At 29.2% G+C, this 18,590-nt stretch overlaps 1 protein-coding gene and 1 long non-coding RNA gene across 2 annotated transcripts; both read left to right on the top strand.

Annotated features, from left to right (window-relative positions):
- On the top strand, window positions 1-1,220 carry LOC107951304 (nifU-like protein 1, chloroplastic). Its single transcript, XM_016886305.2, has 3 exons — window positions 1-456; window positions 573-709; window positions 804-1,220. Exons 1-3 carry the CDS (start codon window positions 108-110, stop codon window positions 990-992), a joined length of 675 nt encoding a protein of 224 aa, XP_016741794.2. The 5' UTR covers window positions 1-107; the 3' UTR covers window positions 993-1,220.
- Window positions 1,221-2,366: 1,146 nt separating this feature from the next.
- Window positions 2,367-3,711, top strand: LOC107951305 (uncharacterized). The gene is made up of 2 exons (XR_001698393.2): window positions 2,367-2,720; window positions 2,996-3,711. It is a non-coding gene; the product is annotated as an uncharacterized lncRNA (long non-coding RNA).
- The last annotated feature ends 14,879 nt before the right edge of the window (window positions 3,712-18,590 follow it).

Below are 18,590 nucleotides of genomic sequence, written 5' to 3'. Positions count from 1 at the left end.
AACAAAATAAAAATTCTAGCACCACAAAACTAACAAGGGCAGCTTACATTGTTCGTCGCTGAAGTTATTTTATTGGCAATCCTTCCCCAAATCAGCACCGATCGGAAATGGCTTCAATTGCTGGAATCCGGTTAACCAAAAACCTAATTTTCTCTTCTCCGCAAACCCTAACAAAACCCCTTCAAATCCCACAATTCTTATCCCTAAATCAACGCATACGGTTCCCTTCTGGAAGAACCCACCAGAAAACAGCCGTAAAAGCGTCGAGCTCGAGCTTCAGCCCAAGCGCACCCTCCGGCTCGTCGTCTACCGGACTGTACTCTTCAAAGAAATTCGAGCTCACCGCTCAAAACGTGGACCTTGTTCTTGATGACGTGAGGCCTTACTTGATTGCCGATGGCGGAAACGTCGACGTTTTGTCCGTTGAAGATGGCATCATCTCGCTTAAACTCCAAGGTCACCTTTTTTTTTGTTCGTTTTCATGATTTATTACTATTTATGTGCTTATGGTTATGGCTGGTAGAAATTGTTTTAGTGAGTCGAGACTTATCTGCCATTGATTTTTATTTCAGGAGCATGTGAGAGTTGCCCTAGTTCAACAACAACCATGAAAATGGGGATCGAAAGGGTTTTGAAAGAAAAATTTGGGGATGCAGTCAAGGATATTCGACAAGTATACGATGATGAACAAAAGGAAACTACTGTTGAGGTGGGTTTCTACTTAAACATGAAATTTGTGAAAAAGAAACAAATTTTTTTTTTCAGATAAATTGAAATTTGATTGGGATTGGTGACTTACACAGGCAGTGAATCGTCATCTTGATATATTGAGACCAGCTATTAAGAATTATGGTGGGAGTGTGGAAGTATTGTCTATTGAGGAAGGGGAATGTGTTGTGAGTTATACAGGGCCTGAAACTATTGGATCAGGGATCAAAGCTGCAATTAAGGAGAAATTCCCAGATATTACCAATGTTGTATTAACTGGCTAGCTTTTTCATTTTCATATAAGAAGCAGAAAGTTCTGATCTTTTATTTATTTTTTTCCTTTTTCACTGGTAATGCCTGTTTCTTTTAGATAATAGATAGACAAAGTACATGGGGATGGTGATTAAATGTTGCATCTGTATGCAAAGATTCATCCTTTTTTTCATGGTCATATATGTAAAATCTTATACAGGTATTCAATAATTTCATATGGAAATCGAAATTGCTGTTAATATTTGCTATACAGGTGAAGTAAAACTTATGCATGTTTCTGCTTCGGAAATTTGCAAGCTAATCCAAATGCAGCCTATCGAATTTGGTGAATTTGAGAACTGAGAAGGTTTTGATAGGGATTCAAAAAATCATGTAAGTATCATTTGTTCGGAGCTGGTTAATCTAACCAACATATATGGTATTGTTCCTGGTTGGAGTTGTCTCTCGATTTTGATGAGAGCTCGAGTATCTGAGATTACTTTAAGAGGGGACAAATTCAATAGAGTAGAAGTGTCTCGTTGGGATGGACTTTGTGGGACATATTTATCAAAGAAATGAGAGCATTTGCACTTTACCGGGTTTGAGTCTGTGCCCTAAAACATATAGGGCATTTATAGGCAATTATAGCTCAATTGCCTTACGTGTTGTAGTATGCGAGCTCAAAGCCTCAAACCCTACCAAGCACATATGTTTTCATTTCTTTGGTATGTGGTTGAGTGTCACGTACGGAAGTGCTCTGACTCTATTGAATTTGTCGGTTCAAGCATTCATGCATTTCCTAAGATTAGAAGACAAAATTTTGATTGGAGACTATAATAAGTTATTAAGAGATTCATCGTGAGACACTTTAAAAACTTCTCCAAAAACCTCTCCAAAACCAAGTATGAAACATAAATAAACATGGCTACTCAACAGAGAATTGTTAGTTTGTATGAACTCAATTTGGTTGCTCGCCATATATTATAGATCTCACGCCTTCAATTTTCACCGAGTCTCAGAGCAATGAAACTACAAAGGCATAAAAGGGATTTAACAATATAACTAATAACAATGGTAGCATCAATTTCTATGACAAATTTTGGGATGTTAGCATCCACCGTGATCCTAAGAACAATATTCAGTCCCAACTTTTTCATAAATACAATATCAAGATAGAGAGCAAAAATGATTAAATTTAAACTACTGTCATTTAGATATTTAACTGAAATTTTAACTCTAATTTCAAACAAGTGTCAACTACTTTTTTTTCTTCTTATATTGTTGTTTTTAAAAGTGTTATAACTAGAGAATAATTAAATTACAATACAAATATATATTGAAATAATCGTAAGTATCAAACTATTACAATATAAATGAATTAATAACTAATACAATCCCAACTAAACTCGATAATCTAGACTAACTTCACTAAATCGATTTAAAAATCCATATATATAATTACATCACAGACTTTAAACCTTGATACTCAATACCCGAAATCCATTACCAATTGTTTCAATACCTAGTAAAAGAAATCATCATATGTGGATTTGTACAAAAATCATATAAAATGGGGATTAGTAGATTTGGGCTATAAAATTGTTAGAAGTCAGGGTCCACAGGGACAGGCCTCTAGCTGTTGTAAACCTTTTTTTCTAGTTTCTTCTTCTATATTTCCACCACCACCACCATCCCATCCCTTATTCTCCATTTTCTCTCCCTCTCAAAAACCAAAGCTCAAACCCTCAGGCTTCTTCAAGGTAAGCAAAAATCACCTCATCTCTTCATCTTCTTTACCTTTTCAATCCATTGCTTGTGATTTTCACCAGGTAAGAAGATCTCATAATTAAAGAAACCCATATTCATTTTTGTTTGTCAAAAACAGATGCCATGTTATATTACATGTTCCTATGCTTCATTTCAGAGAAAAAGCACAGCATATGTTTGGTTAAAAACACACACTTAAGACCCTTGTTTGGGCTGTCGGCAATCCCTTCTTTTTTTTAACAAGTATCAACTTTCTGCTATACTGCAGGTTGATTGATTTCCAGGTTACAAGCTATCATCATCATCATCATGGACATATTCTTCAATAAACCTAATACCATCATGGTTATTGACAGCATATGCTTCAAAAGAGCAATCTCCACCATGGATGTTGTTGAACAATACTTACCAAGCTTCTTTACAACAATTGCTTGTTGACCTCTCTCTTGGTGCTATCCGACCTGAGCTTATTTTTAACAATCCCCCCCCAAAAAAAAAATACCCTTTTTTTATTTCACCATGGTTTCCTCTTCTTGACCTTGTAAGGCCTTTTCTTGACCTTGTAAGACCCCTACCATCACCTACTACACTCATCACCACTATCTTAAACCATTTCTTATCAGAATTTTCCTTGAAAGAACTAAACAATTAGTACTCACTGTTCCCACCTAACTCATCATGTTCTTCCCTGTCTATCCCTCCTGAGCTACCATGTCACAATAAAAAACTAGAATATTATAACCTTACAAAAATGGCAATGGCATCATGCAGTCAAAGGAGCTTCATGGGTTTTAGTTTTACTTCCATTTTACTGAAACGATTGTTGGGCTATAAGCAGTCATTTCAGAAAAAAAAATTTGAATTCTAGCTTGTATTCTTATGTATGTGCCTGCAGGAAAAAAATATTGAAACTCATGCAGGAGCTGTCAGACTGTTTGACATTTTGTTTATCATTAAATGATATTTTTTTTTGATTTTTCACCATTGAAAGGTCACTAATATTCTTCTTTTTCTTTCTTTCTTTTCCCTATCAGATCAATTTTTTTTTAATAAAAGGAGGGGCCAATGCCTCGTGATTGTTCTCTGCAAGAATATACAGTGATAAATTATATATGTGTATATTATAACCAAAATGTATAATTGATGATGTTGTCGTGTCGTGTGGCCTTTTACCAACTCATGAATTTATTGTTGGTAAAAAAGAAGAGCTAAGTGGGTGAGTGGGGTGGCATTGGTTTTTAATTTCAACGCGTTTTGTCGCATATACTTTTATGATTGGGGTTTCTCTTTGGTGTACATCAATGACCTTCCCTATTGCATTGTCTGAATTTTCATCTCTTAAATCTGCTAAAAAACAACTATGAAAAAAAGAGTAGGCCTACTCATCCGTACCGGGGGTGGGGGGGAATGGAGGAAATAGAATAGGGGACTCATCTATATATATATAAACCAAGTATATTATCTATTGATCAAGAGGGATGGATTTCGATGTACAATTCTTGATTCAAAACTTGCTTATCATTTAAAAATTTGGTTGGCTCAACTTCAAGTTTAGTTTTGTTACTAGGAGTCTCCGATTAAAAAAAAAGCATATTTAGAGCCTCATATATATGTATGTATATATACATGTATGCATGTTTCAAGATTGATCGTTTATTTCTTTAACGAATATTTATTACTGTTATCAGCAATAAAAATCTAATTTCGACCAAATATATATGTATAAGTACAAATTGTCATGGAATGCGAATGGATGTTGTTTGGTGTATATATGCTTAAGTGTGTATTGCTTAAGCAATTCAATGGTGAATTGGGGAGTTAGCAAATTTAACCTTTCCTCAATTAGGATGCTTTGTTTTATTACTTGCTTTGCTCTATAATGGATGTGTACTTTCTAAAAATGTCACTTCTAACTACATTAAATACATCTATACATTTTGGTCTGTCTTAATTTAAACATAATTTTAAAAAAAATATTTTAACATAAAGTATAAAATAATTTTATCTTTGCAATAGTTAAATATATAACAGATTTTTTAAATAATTTTATCCTTTTAATAATTACATTAGTAAATTAGTAATTTCATACAATAGCAGAAGGATAAGATAAGTAATTATTATAATTGCTTTATATTCACAAGAATTGTTTTTTTCCTAGCCCCATATCCACTTTTAAAGAAAAACACGGTAGTCAAAATGAATTGATTTACAACTCATTGAGCGATTTGAACTTTGTCATCTTAAAGAGCCAATGAGAGTTAAATTTGGAGTTAAAATATTTCATAAGTTCTTGTATTCTTCTAAAAATTAAAATTTAATCCTCATGCTTTCATTTCTAAAAATTTAGTCCCTCTATTTTTCAGATTTTAAAATTTAGGTTTAACTGTTCACACAGTTAATTTTTTTTGTTAAATTTAACATGTGGACCTGAATTTTAAAATATAATCTTAAAAATAAAAATACATAAATTAAATTTCAAAAATTTAAAAAATATAAAAACTTATAACATATTTTACCCTTAAATTTATGTGTTTTCAACTTGATGATAAGTTGTATCAGAGCCCACTTTTATAAGTACATTTCAAAGGATGACGTAGGGGAAAAGGGTAATGGGCAATGGGCAAATACAACACATTAGAAGAAAAAAGAGGGAAATCTATTATAATATTATTATCCCCAAAAGAGATATTGGAATGCCACCACAAATTGTCTCCATGGGTTCATTGCATGACCTTTGATTTCTTCCCATAAATGGTTGTATTTAGATAAAGATGAATCATTATAGGTCATTGGATACAATGACTTTTGTGAAGTGTGAAGCACATTTGAGCTCATCTTTTCAAAAATAAAGAGAAAAAGCCATTTCAATCTTTTAGGTAACATCCTAACATGGGGCACATTTGATTGCTAGATTCTGTCAATATTTATGCTTAGCATATAATCTCTTCACCTTTTTTTCCTATAGTAGTATGAGTTAATTTCATTGGATAATTTGAATATAACAAGATAAAAAAAAGAAAGTATTGTCAATAGAATTTAGAAAGATTAATGTTACACAGTTTGATAATACGATCGTGTGATAAATTTTGATTAATTGTACTTTTGACCCACATAGTCACAGTGAATTACACGGTTTGTTCGCACAGTCGTGTGATCCTAGTTTCACACAGTCTCAACCTTTCACATGGTCAGAGAACACGGCCGTGTGACTCCTGTTTACAAAATTTTCTTATCTTTTTGTATTTGCTTCAAATTGATCCCTTATTAATACCGGGTTAATCTAAAGCTTTCGTAAGCTCGACTTAAACCTAAATTTGGTTGTATCGCATGTTATATTTCTTGATCATATTTGACAAATTGATATTGAACTAAAATTTTGAGTTTTGAATTGCATGTAAATATTTCATAATTGTCTATAGCACTCTATTACTCGGATTTGGTGACTGGACCAGGTAAGGGGTGTTATATTTAGTGTAACATTGTTAGATTTAAGTTATTTAAGTAGAAAATATATACACCTTTACAATTTGATTTACATTTTTTTAATGGTAACTCAAATCTAAAGTAAAAATATTTAAAATATTAAAACTGAGTTTGACCCATATTTTAAATGGACTTAGTTTTTTTGTTTAATCTAATATTTTAATTTTGATATTTTTGTCTAGCTATCATGTGGGGGCGAAGCTAAATTTTTTTTTCCTAGGGGACCAGAATTGAATTGTATAATTTTATGAGAACTAAAATGTAATTTTACAATTTCAATAATTTATATTTTTATAATTTTTAAAAAATTAAATAAACATTTTATCAATTGAAAGTTCAAAGTACAATTGAGGAAACTTGAATTTCCCATATTTGGGAGTGGAGCCCCTACCACCGCACCAGCTGTCATGTAATGGCCAAACTTGATCGATATTGATACTTTATAAACTTAAATTGAAACATTTTGAAATTCCAACAATAATCTACCGTAAAATTAACTCAAATCATTATCATTATTTTGCCTGGTGGAGGGAAAAAAGAAAAGTAGAAAATGACATCCTTTCAATCATATTTGCTAAGATGATGAAAAAAAGTGAAAAAAAAGTTTTGAGTAGGCCCTTTTGTCAATGGCCTAACTATTGTTTGCCCTACATATCAGTAAAAGCTTTGGGCAAACAGTGAAACTACCAGATACCATATGAAGTTTCTTTGTGTCAACGACAAAAGCAGACCCCTCATCCGACATTTCACAGTTGAGCTACACGTGGGTTTTTCTAGATCTCCATGTTTATTGACCCATTATACCTGTCGGCCCAAATAATTAATTTGGGCTCTTTTGCTTGTCTTACAGGTTGTTATTATCAAATGGGGCATCCTCATAGCCTTTAATCCTATTGGCATGGTTTTAAAAGTTGATGGTACATTTTTGTTTTGGTCATGGGAGGCCCATAAACATCATCTTCATCATGTCTGTGTTATATAACAAAAATCTTTGGACAATACATATAGACTTTTCGTAGGTATCCTTTGTAACTTGTTTAATGAGTAAATCTAAGCATTAACTGCCATATCAAATCTCAATTATCGTGCCTTATTTAAAATGATTCAAGCATATCATAATGTCACTCTACTTAAGCCTATAGCATCATGTTCTTTTTCAATTGATCACATGTTCAATAGGTTTTTTAACCTTTCTTTTGGTTTTCTTTGTCCGTTCTTTTTTATTCTCATATTTTTTTCTCTGTTATTATATTGATTTGTTTCTGAGAATCAAACATGACCACTTACCACAAACCCGTCAAAAACAACTTGACACATAATACCTTAAGATAGAGGACGACAAATATATAAGGCCTGCAGCATAAGAAGCAACCCAAGCAAACCTACAATCCTCACTTTTCTCCCATTCAATCCTAAGGCTCTCTCTATTCTCCTTCTCATCACCACTCTAATCATCTTATTCGACGATTCTTTATCTTTATATCAATAGTATAAATAGTGAATAAGGAGTTAGATGGTAGCCTATCTCTTCAATCCTCCTAATAACTTAAATGCAACACAACAGATTAGTCAAAATGTAGATCCTAATTCTACCAAGTGCCACACACCTGCACTTAAATATGTACACACAATGTATATTTAGCAATCCCTATTTGTTATTATCAATATAGTATTTTAACAACATAGTTATCATTATCATCATAATGCAAATAGAATATAATTAACCATCCAACCTAAAGTTAGAGTGACCCAAAATAATTGTCAAACTTGCAAGTTAATATTTGATACATGATACATTGACAATGTATTTTTCTATTCTACAGGTAGTCTTCAAAAATTGTCATATATCTTTTTTTTTAATATTTATTTTTTTAAATATATTCATACTTAATTAGAGACCAAAATAAATCTAAACATGACCTATATATAATGAATCTTAAACCCTAAAAAATAGGATAAAAAACCAACAAATAATATTTGTTCTTGATACTCAAACTTGAATCATCAAAACTACCCTACTTTTTGTTTGTTAATCCACATAACACCTTCACATTTTGATCACATTGTTATTATTTTTTTCATACAAACATCATAAATGTATCAACTTTGTTCATTGAATTAGCTCTTTCAATTATTGTTTATGGAATATTATTAAAATATGAGTCATCTCATGATTATGGGGCAGGCAAAAATGAAACACACCTACTAATTAAATTGACAGTTAATAAATAAGGCGTGTAGGTCCATTACCAACCTTTCGCTTTGCTTTGCATGTACTAGTAGTGGAGTGGTTAACATCCAAAACTTTTTATGCCCTTTTTTATTAGTTTCTATTTACTAATAATCTCACCATTGTCATCATCATCCAGAAATGCTGCAAAATCCCCTTAAAAGCTGATGAATTAATCAAAATGCTTGTATCAGCTGCTAATTTTTTATTATAAAGTTTTTATATCAAACATATATATATATTATAAGCAACTAAAACCGCAGCTCTCCTTTTCTTCTAAATACCAGTCACATTTGAAAAAAAAGGAAAAGTTTAAGATCAATGGGATTTCTATATATATTTATACTATAATTGAGTTGATGTCACGAGTTAATCAAATATTAATTTAGTTAGTAATTATTAAAATTATATTGATTAACAAAATAAATTATTATATTATAGCAAGAGTATTTTTTTTATATAAAATCAATAAAAACCCAACAATATATAAAATTTTCTATAAATATAGTTTTGGTTGAAAGAATGAACGATGAAGAGTCTCGGGTTCAAATCTTGTCATATGTATGTATTTTTCTACATTTATTAAAAATAAAAGACATAAAAACCTTTAAATAATATTTGTTACTTTATAAAATAAATGAGCTTTTGATAAATTCACAGCCAAATTAAAACTTGATCAATGGATGACACCAACTGAATCAAAATCATTAATATAGATATAAATGCCATAATTTTATGATACAGTCTACAACAACCTATAGCTCCACCCTAACCCATAATAAAAGTGCGCACTCGAACTCATATTCTTTTGTATTAACAATAATGTTCATGCTAATCGAACTAAAATTCATTGGCGATTAGTTGAGCTTTTTAAATTCTAAGGAATTAATCAATAAACTAACATATACTCTTAACCTATATTAGAAAAAACTTAATTGAAAAGAAAAGACATGGGAAATTAAAAATTGGACAAAATAACATTAAAAATTTTATACTTTTTTTTATAATTTTTATAAGGGATAAAAACATAAATTTTGTATTAAAAAAACAAGATTGAATTATAATTAAAAAAAGAAACCATAAAAGATATAATTATTAATTATATTATATAAATTAGTGATGGATAAGGGGACATGAGATACTAATTATGAGGAGGAAAAGTTCTCATGCATATTTAATAACATTTTTTATATTTTATTTATTTTTCACTTAAAAAAAACCCCAAACCACCTTTTCCTAATCTATGTGCTAAGGAGAGGCTTTCTTTCTTTTGCTATAATTAAATAGATAATTTATTAATTATTAAAATTTTATGAGTGAAATTAATTAGATATGTGACATATTTTTTTTAAAATATTAAAAATTCATGTGATGACTTGATGTTTAAAGATATTCACCACCCTAGGTGTGGCTTAAGTCCGAGTCGCGCTAGCCGCGTTGATTGTACGGGCTTTATCCTGTTATTGTAACTCACCAAATATTTATTAGTATGCTTTAAATGAAAGTTAATTAGAAGTTGTCAATATTTACACTTTATTGTGATTGATATTTACTTTTGAGCTAAAGATAAATTTATCTTGAATTTTATCAATTTATTTTTGTTTGATTTGAGTTTTCCATTAATATTTTCAATTTTAATTTAAAATTTAAACAGAATTTTAACATTTAAAACAAATAAATTAACCAATATAATGTTAACAATTAAAAAAATTATTTATAAAAATTAAACTTATATTTTTTCTTTTTAATATTTTTAATTTTCAAGTATTTATTTCATTAAAATAAAAATTCCACCTTATAAATTTATTAAATTTTAATATTTTATAAATTAGGTTATTTTTTGTTATTAAAATAATATTTTTTTGTTAAACTTTATTTTCAAATCACCAAAACCTATATTAGGTAGTAAAATTAATTAGAAACCAAAATTGTTAGTAAAATTCAATCTATAAAATATAATGATGCAAATTACATTTTAACCCTTAATATATCAAAATCAAACTATTTATCAATTGTGCCTTTCATCTATCAAAATTTTAATTACATTGCAATACATAAGAATTAATAATTATATGAACAACAAAGTTGAATGCACATGATGCATATGATAATGTCTCCCTCTTTTGGGGGCTATTCTTCTCTTTTTGTCAAAACTCAAAAATTATAAAAAGAAAAAAAAACCCTCATAATTATTTGACATAAAAAAATATTGATTGATAGAATAAGCTTTAAGAAATTTCCAAATGATTCTCATTAAATATAAAAACTAAATTAATATTCCAATGTGTTGTATGCTAAGGACCGACCAATATTTAAAAAATAAAATAAATTAATTGCATGTTTATGATTTTATAATATATAGTACCCATCACTCTAAATAGTGTATTAAAGCTAATAAAATATTTCTATCTCCCTTTTATCAATCACTTTAAAGGGTTCCTACAATGCTACGTGGCCACTGTGGAAGATTATTGGACCCACCTTCTTGTCCCAAACAATTTGAAAGAATCAAAGGATGACGTGGATTTTTTTTTTTAATCCATTGTCTGGTTTACATGTTCTACGTTAGCTGGCTGGCCGGCCTTCCCACCATTGTATTAGGGTTCGTGTTTGAAGGAATGCTACCACAATTTATGGCCTTTCACGATTTGCTGATCATAGCAAAATCTTGAATTTCATAAATGAAATTATTAAGAATGTATGATGATCCATTTCAATTATCCATATATTTATATGAATAATATATATTCGAAAAAGTGTATCAATGATTATTATTATCTGATTTGCTGATAGTATAAAAAATTGAACACTAATAGGTGTCGAGTATAATGATAAGGGATATCGTATTTTTAAAGGAACATTAAAAATAATATTATTTAGAATGATAATCACAAATCTCAAAAAGATTAACTTAAAAACAATTAAGATGTAGTCATCTTGACATTCTAATATCACAGGATTCAATTCGGATTGGACTGATATTCAAACAAAATCATTATAATAATGATGATTTTAGAATTTGAACTTAATTGAAATATACGTATGAATCTTTTGAAGTGAATCAAATAATTAAATTAGTGGAGAGAATTAGATATGAGTTGGGGTTAGCTATATATTGTTTCAAATATGATATATATCTAAATTGCTAAATATAGTAAATGTTTTTTTATGAACAAACTACAGGTTGGGGACGAATTTGTTGCTGCAATGCAGGCCATACATTAGTGAAGGAGCGTTGGGCAAATTTCGCCTTCATTACCCTAATAACGAGAAAAATTAAAGAATATAATGGTGGAATTAGGGCATGGTTGGCTAACATAGACAATCAACTCACTAATATAATTACAGATATGTAGATGCATGGGTCTACTGCCATATAAGCTGGTGCCAACCCCCCCCCCCCGCGGAAATCAACACCCAATTTGATTATTAATTTATATCATAATTCATAATGAATGATGAATATTCATGAGCATGTAGCTTTCATTTGATTGACCTCCATCATCCTAATAAAATCATGACAATTACGCCAAACTAGAGATTACAATGAGTTGGTATCCTCTCCTGACTAGTGGGCTAACCGTATTATCATCATGAAAATGAGGGATTTCACTAATTTGGTTAGATTGATATATATATTTTAAAATTATTTGTGATAAATTAATTCGATTTTATGGATTTTGAATTTTTTTGGGTAAAATAATTTTCATTATTTTAAATATAAAATTTTTTATTATCTCATTAAAAATACTTACAAAATTAAATAAAAATAAAATTTCATTTGATAGGATAAGCATGATTTGGAATGGATTTCGATTTCTTAAAATTTTTTATTTCAAACCCAAGCAAATGTTAAATAATTACGTTATATATATGTATTTAATTCTATATATCGTATATTATAAAGTTTAAGATACAAAATTGATATAGACAACTTATTTAATTGACACGTAAATAATGTTATTTTAACAATATTTAAAATATTTAATAAATTTTGAAAGAGTTTGATAAATTTTGAAAATTTTTCGTATAATTTTTAGGTAATAAATTTTAAATATATAAAATTTTCATAAAAATAAATAATATTAAAATAAATAAAAATATTATTTATTTATTATAAGGATAAATATTATTTAGCTTAATATATTAGTTGATGTGGAGAACTTATTTAATTGACATGTAGATAATTATTATTTTAATAATTTTAAATAAATCAAATTTAAAATTTAAGTAAAATTTGAAATTGTTATTATTAGTTTTTTAAAAAATCATTATAATTTAATTCAAATTTTTATTATTTCATTAAATTAAAAAATTATTATAAATATTTATTATTTAATTTAAATTTAAATTTAAGATAACTAGATATATAAATTTTTAATTTTTAATTTTTTTAAAAAAATCTATATTTTAATGAAGCTCATAGCATATTTTATTTTTTGTAACTTTCTAAAATATTCAACTTTGATTTCATTATAAATTACCGTAATGTATTTTTTATAATATAATATTTTAATATTTAAAAATATTATATTGGTCTTAGAATACATTATATTATAATATTTTTGAAAATGAACATTTTAAAAAAAATTATATTTAACACATACAACTAATACGTATATTGTATGGGAATGTTATTATATATTGCAAGGGCTTAGGCCCCAGTTGATATGGAAGCTTAATTTTTTGACGCTTGACATACCTATTGTGATGACATGTGACAATTGTGTTATTTACCTCTATTTTTGTTATTTTAAAAAATAGAATATAATTTTAAAATTACAACATTATTTGAATAATATCAATAGTTTATAAATTTAAATATTTAAAATACTTAAATTACACATTCTACTATGTACGAATTTTAATTTGATAAAATTTTAACAATTAAAAATATCATATTAATGGATAAAAATTTAATTTTATAAAACTATTAAATATTTAAATTTTTTTAAATAATATTATTTTAAAGACATAAATTATTTATAAATTTAAAATAATTAATTTTGTTATTATTTAAAATTAAGTACGTCTAGATATCAGTAACAAAAATTGTGATTTAAGTATAAAATTAAAATCAAGTAAAAAAAGAGAGTATAAAATTAAAACCAAATCTTAGTTAACACATATCTTCATCATTAAACGATTATTTCCTTAAATTAACGGCTATATATAGATTATTTATTTTAATCACAAGCATTGTTTTACTTATTTAAATGAATAAACTTGCTCCTATTTTATTTTTGTAAAATTAAAATAATAATTTTAAAATAAATAAATAAATAAAATTTTCGTTCATTTAATTAGAAGTAAAATTAACTTAAGGCAATAAATTATATAGAGGTTTTGTTATTAATGTTATTAAGTGGATGTTCAACCTTTCACATTTCATCTCTCTTAACCTTCCACATTTCATTTTCTTGTAACGTCTTTTCTATTTATGTATTAGAATATGAAGAGTCTAATCTCCCTATATATAGAGAAGTTGCTACTTGTAAATATGATGAAAAATATAGAATACAATAGAAATCCTCATATTTTCATATCAATCTTTTATCTATTATTTTTGTTTGTAGTACATTATCAGCACGAGTGCTTAAATTAATCCAAGAGCCTTGCGTTTTTCATTAGTGTGGATCAAGCTATAGCATCAATGACGAACCTTGCAAAACTTGAATTTGTGGCTCTTGATATTACTGGAAAGAACTATTTATCTTGGATGTTAAATGTTGAAATACACTTAGATGCAAAAGGCCTTGGTGAAACTATTAATGAAGGAAATGAAGCATCTAGTCAAGATAAGACCAACGATATGATATTTCTTCACCATCACTTCCATGAGGGACTAAAGATTGAATATTTGATTGTTAAAGGCCTACTTGTCCTTTGGAATAGTCTAAAAGAAATATATGACCACTAAAAAACCGTATTACTTTCTAAAGCTTGCTATGATTGTTTGTATTTGAGATTACAATATTTTAATTATGTGAGTGAATATAACTCGAATATGTTTAGAATTACTTCTCAATTGAAATTATGTGGAGAGAACATAACCGATGAGGAAATGTTAGAAAAAACATACTCTACATTTCATGTAAATAATGTTGTCTTGCAGATACAATATCATAAAAAAGGTTTTAATTAAGAAATATTTTAAGTTAATATCTTGTCTTCTTGTGGTTGAGCAAAATAATGAATTATTAATGAAAAATTATGAGTTACGTCCAACTGGCTCTACTTTATTCCCTGAAGTGAATGTGACATCATATAACGTAAAGGATAAAGACACACTAGCAGTCGTGGTCGAGGATGTGGACATGAACAAGGTGGTCATTTCAGGAATACCCACCAGAAGTGGGATCATAAGGATGGAAAGAATAATAAAAATACAACTGGGAAAGTAGAAAGTTTATGTTATCGTTATGGAGGTAAAAATCATTGGTCCCGTACTTGTCGTACACCAAAGCATCTTATGGAACTATATCAACAATAATTGAAGGATAAAGGGAAGAAAATAGAGACAAATTTTGTTTGTGAGAATGACAAAGACGATTATGGCATCGTTGGTACAACTCATTTGGAAGTTGTTGATTTCTTCACTACCCCTAAAGGGAATAATTGATCTTTTAATTTTATTATTATAGTTTTAAAGAATAAATTTTATGCAAGCTTGTTATGTTATTAACAACATGGTTATTCTATTATGTTTTAAACTATTTATGAAAATTTTATATATTTTGAAAATCTATTTGACATGTATTTGTTTTCTTTGAAGAATATGAATACCTCTCAAATTCAATTAGCGATAAATGGTGAAGGCTTATGCTTAGCAAACAATGCAACTACTCATACAATACTTAAGAATAAGAAATATTTTTCTCATTTGACAATGCAAAAAGCTAGTGTGAGTACTGTATCTGGTAGTACCAAAATCATAGAAGGCTCCGGAAGAGCAAATATATTGTTGCCTAGAGGAACTAAGTTTCAAATTAATGGTGCGTTATACTCTCCTCAGTCTCAAAGAAATTTGTTGAGTTTTAAAGATATTCACCATAATGGATATCATACTGAGACAATAAGTGAAGGGAATGATGAATATCTTCAAATTACGAGTATAATTCAAGGAAATAAAAATATTTTGGTGAAATTGTTCACACTCTCCTCTGGTTTGTACTATTCATGCTATAATAAATCAGAAGTTTACTGATGATTTTATCATTTGACATGACCTGTTAAGTCATCCCGGTTCAATTATGATGCAAAAAATTATTGACAATTCATATAGACATTCATTGAAGAGCAAGCAGATTCTTCAAGCTAATAATTTTTCATGTAATGCTTGCTCTTAAGGCAAATCAATTATTTGGCCATCACCAATCAAAATAAATTATGAATCTATCACTTTTCTAGAACGAATATAATGAGATATATGTGGACCAATACACCTTCCTTGTGGACCATTTAGAAATTTTATGGTTTTACTTGATGCTTTGACTAAATGGTCGCTTGTATCCTTGTTATCAACTTGCAACCTGACATTTGCAACATTACTTGCTCAGTTGATCAAATTACGAGCACATTTTCTAGATTTCTCAATCAAGACAATTCATCTTGACAATGCTGGTGAATTTAATTCTAAGCTTTCAATGATTTTTGTATGTCTATTGGAATAAATGTTGAACATTCTGTAGCATATGTTCATACACAAAACGGTCTTGTTGAATCATTAATCAAACATCTTCAATTGATTGCAAGGCCATTACTTATGAAGTCAAAACTTCCAATTTCTGCTTGGGGACATGCCATAATACATGCAACGTCATTAATTTGAGTCAGGCAAATAAGTTATCATAAGTTCTCCCCGTTACAAATGGTTTTTGGTAAGGAGCCAAATATTTCCCATCTGAGAATTTTTAAATGTACTATATATGTTCTGATGGCTCCACCATAACGCTTTTAGATGGGTCCTCAAAGGATGTTAGGAATATATGTTGGATATGAATCCCTATCAATAATTTAATATCTCGAGCCACTAATGGGGAATTTATTTACGGCTTGATTTGCTGATTTTTATTTTAATGAGTCAATTTTTCCAACGTTAGGGGTAGAAAATAAACAGCTAGAAAAAGAAATAGATTGGAATGAATTATCATTGTCTCATCTTGGGAATCTAACATAACAATGTGAACTGGAGGTTCAAAGGACAATTCATTTATAAAGTTTAGCAAATCAATTGACAGACGCATTTACTAATCCAAAAAGAGTGACAAAATCACATATACCAACTGTAAATGCTCCAATCAAAATTGATGTCATTTAAGGACAAACTTTAGTTGCTAGTGAGTCTAAAACACGTTTGAAGCGTGGTAGACCAATCGGTTCCAGAGATAAGAATCCTCCAAAAAGAAAAAGAGCAACAACAGATGATGGTCAGATTGAGGAAGCAATGACTTTGAAAGAATCTCCAGAAGAGATTTTAGACATGACTGAAGTTCAAGACAAATCTCAAGTACCTGATAATGAAGAGATCTCAACAAATTATGTCATGTCAAGAATTAAGTGGAACCGAAATCAAATCGACGTTGATGACATATTTGCAGGTAGTGTAACACTAGATATTTTGAATGACAATGTGGATCATGAATCAATGTCAATTGAAGAATGTAGACAAATAGATGATTAGCCAAAATGGAAGAAGCAATTGAGGCAGAGTTAAAATCTCTTGCAAATAGAGATGTATTCAAATATGTAGTTTGTACACCTGAAGGTGTAAAACCTGTGGGATATAAATGGATTTTTTTGTGAAAGAGAAATGAAAAAAGAGAAATTATGAGATATAAAGTGCGTTTGGTTGCACAAGAATTTTCACAATGACCCGATATTGATTATGAAGAAACATACTCTTTTGTGGTGGATGCAACTACTTTTAAGTTCTTGATTAGTCTGGAAATAAGAGAAGGTCTTGATTTACGCCTAACATATGTAGTTACAACCTATTTATATGGTCCACTTGATAATAACATTTACATGAAACTCCCAGAAGGTTTTAAACTACCAGAAGTAGCTAATTCATGTTCTCGAGAACATTACTCAATCAGATTAAATAGATCTCTTTTATGAATTGAAACAATCTGGGTGCATGTGATATAATCACCTTAATGAGCACTTATTGAGGGAATACTATAATAATGATCCCATTTCCCTGCATTTTTATAAAGAGGTTTGGATCAAGATTTGTTATAATTGCTGTGTATGTTGATGATTTAAAAATCATTAGGACTCTTGAAGAAATTTTAGTGACAATGGAGTGCTTAAAGAAAGAATTTGAAATGAAAGATATTAGAAAGACAAGATTTTGTCTAGGGTTACAAATTGAGCATCCAAAGAATGAAATACTTATACATCAAACAACATATATAGAAAAAGTGCTAAGAAGAATTTACATGCATAACGCACATCCATTGAGCACCCCATTGGTTGTTAGGTCACTTGATATAAAAAAAGACCATTTTCATCCTTGGGAAAATGATAAAGATTTACTTGGTCCTGAAGTACCATATTGAAGTGCTATTGGTACATTGATGTATCTTGCTAGTCATACACAACTTGATATATAATTTATTGTCAATTTATAATTAGCAAGATTTAGCTCTTGTCCAACCCGAAGATATTGGAATAGGGTTAAGCATATTTTTCGTTATCTTCAAGGTACAAGAGATATGAGTTTATTTTTCTCTAACCTACCCAAAATAGAATTGGTTGGTTTTGCAGATGCAGGGTACTTATTTGATCCTCACAATGCTCAATCACAAATTGTTTATGTTTTCACATATGGTGGTACTGTAATTTCTTAGCATTCTATGAAACAAACAATTGCTACTACTTTTTCTAATCATGCTGAGATTTTGGCAATCCATGAGGTTAGTCGTGAATGTGTGTGGCTAAGGTCTGTAATTCATCACATATGAAAAGATTGTAGTTTATGCTCTGAAAAAGAAGCTCCAACAATCTTATATGAAGATAATACAACTTTCATTGCACAAGTTAAGGAATGATATATTAAGGATGATAGAACAAAACATATATCACCAAAATTTTTCTTCACTCATGATCTACAAAAGAATGGAGATATGAATGTTCAACAGATTTG

This window comes from Gossypium hirsutum, chromosome A12, assembly GCF_007990345.1.
Source record: "Gossypium hirsutum isolate 1008001.06 chromosome A12, Gossypium_hirsutum_v2.1, whole genome shotgun sequence".
Lineage (NCBI taxonomy): Eukaryota > Viridiplantae > Streptophyta > Magnoliopsida > Malvales > Malvaceae > Gossypium > Gossypium hirsutum.
The sequence above is the reverse complement of the archived record's forward strand: the minus strand, read 5'-3'. Positions and strand labels throughout refer to the sequence as shown.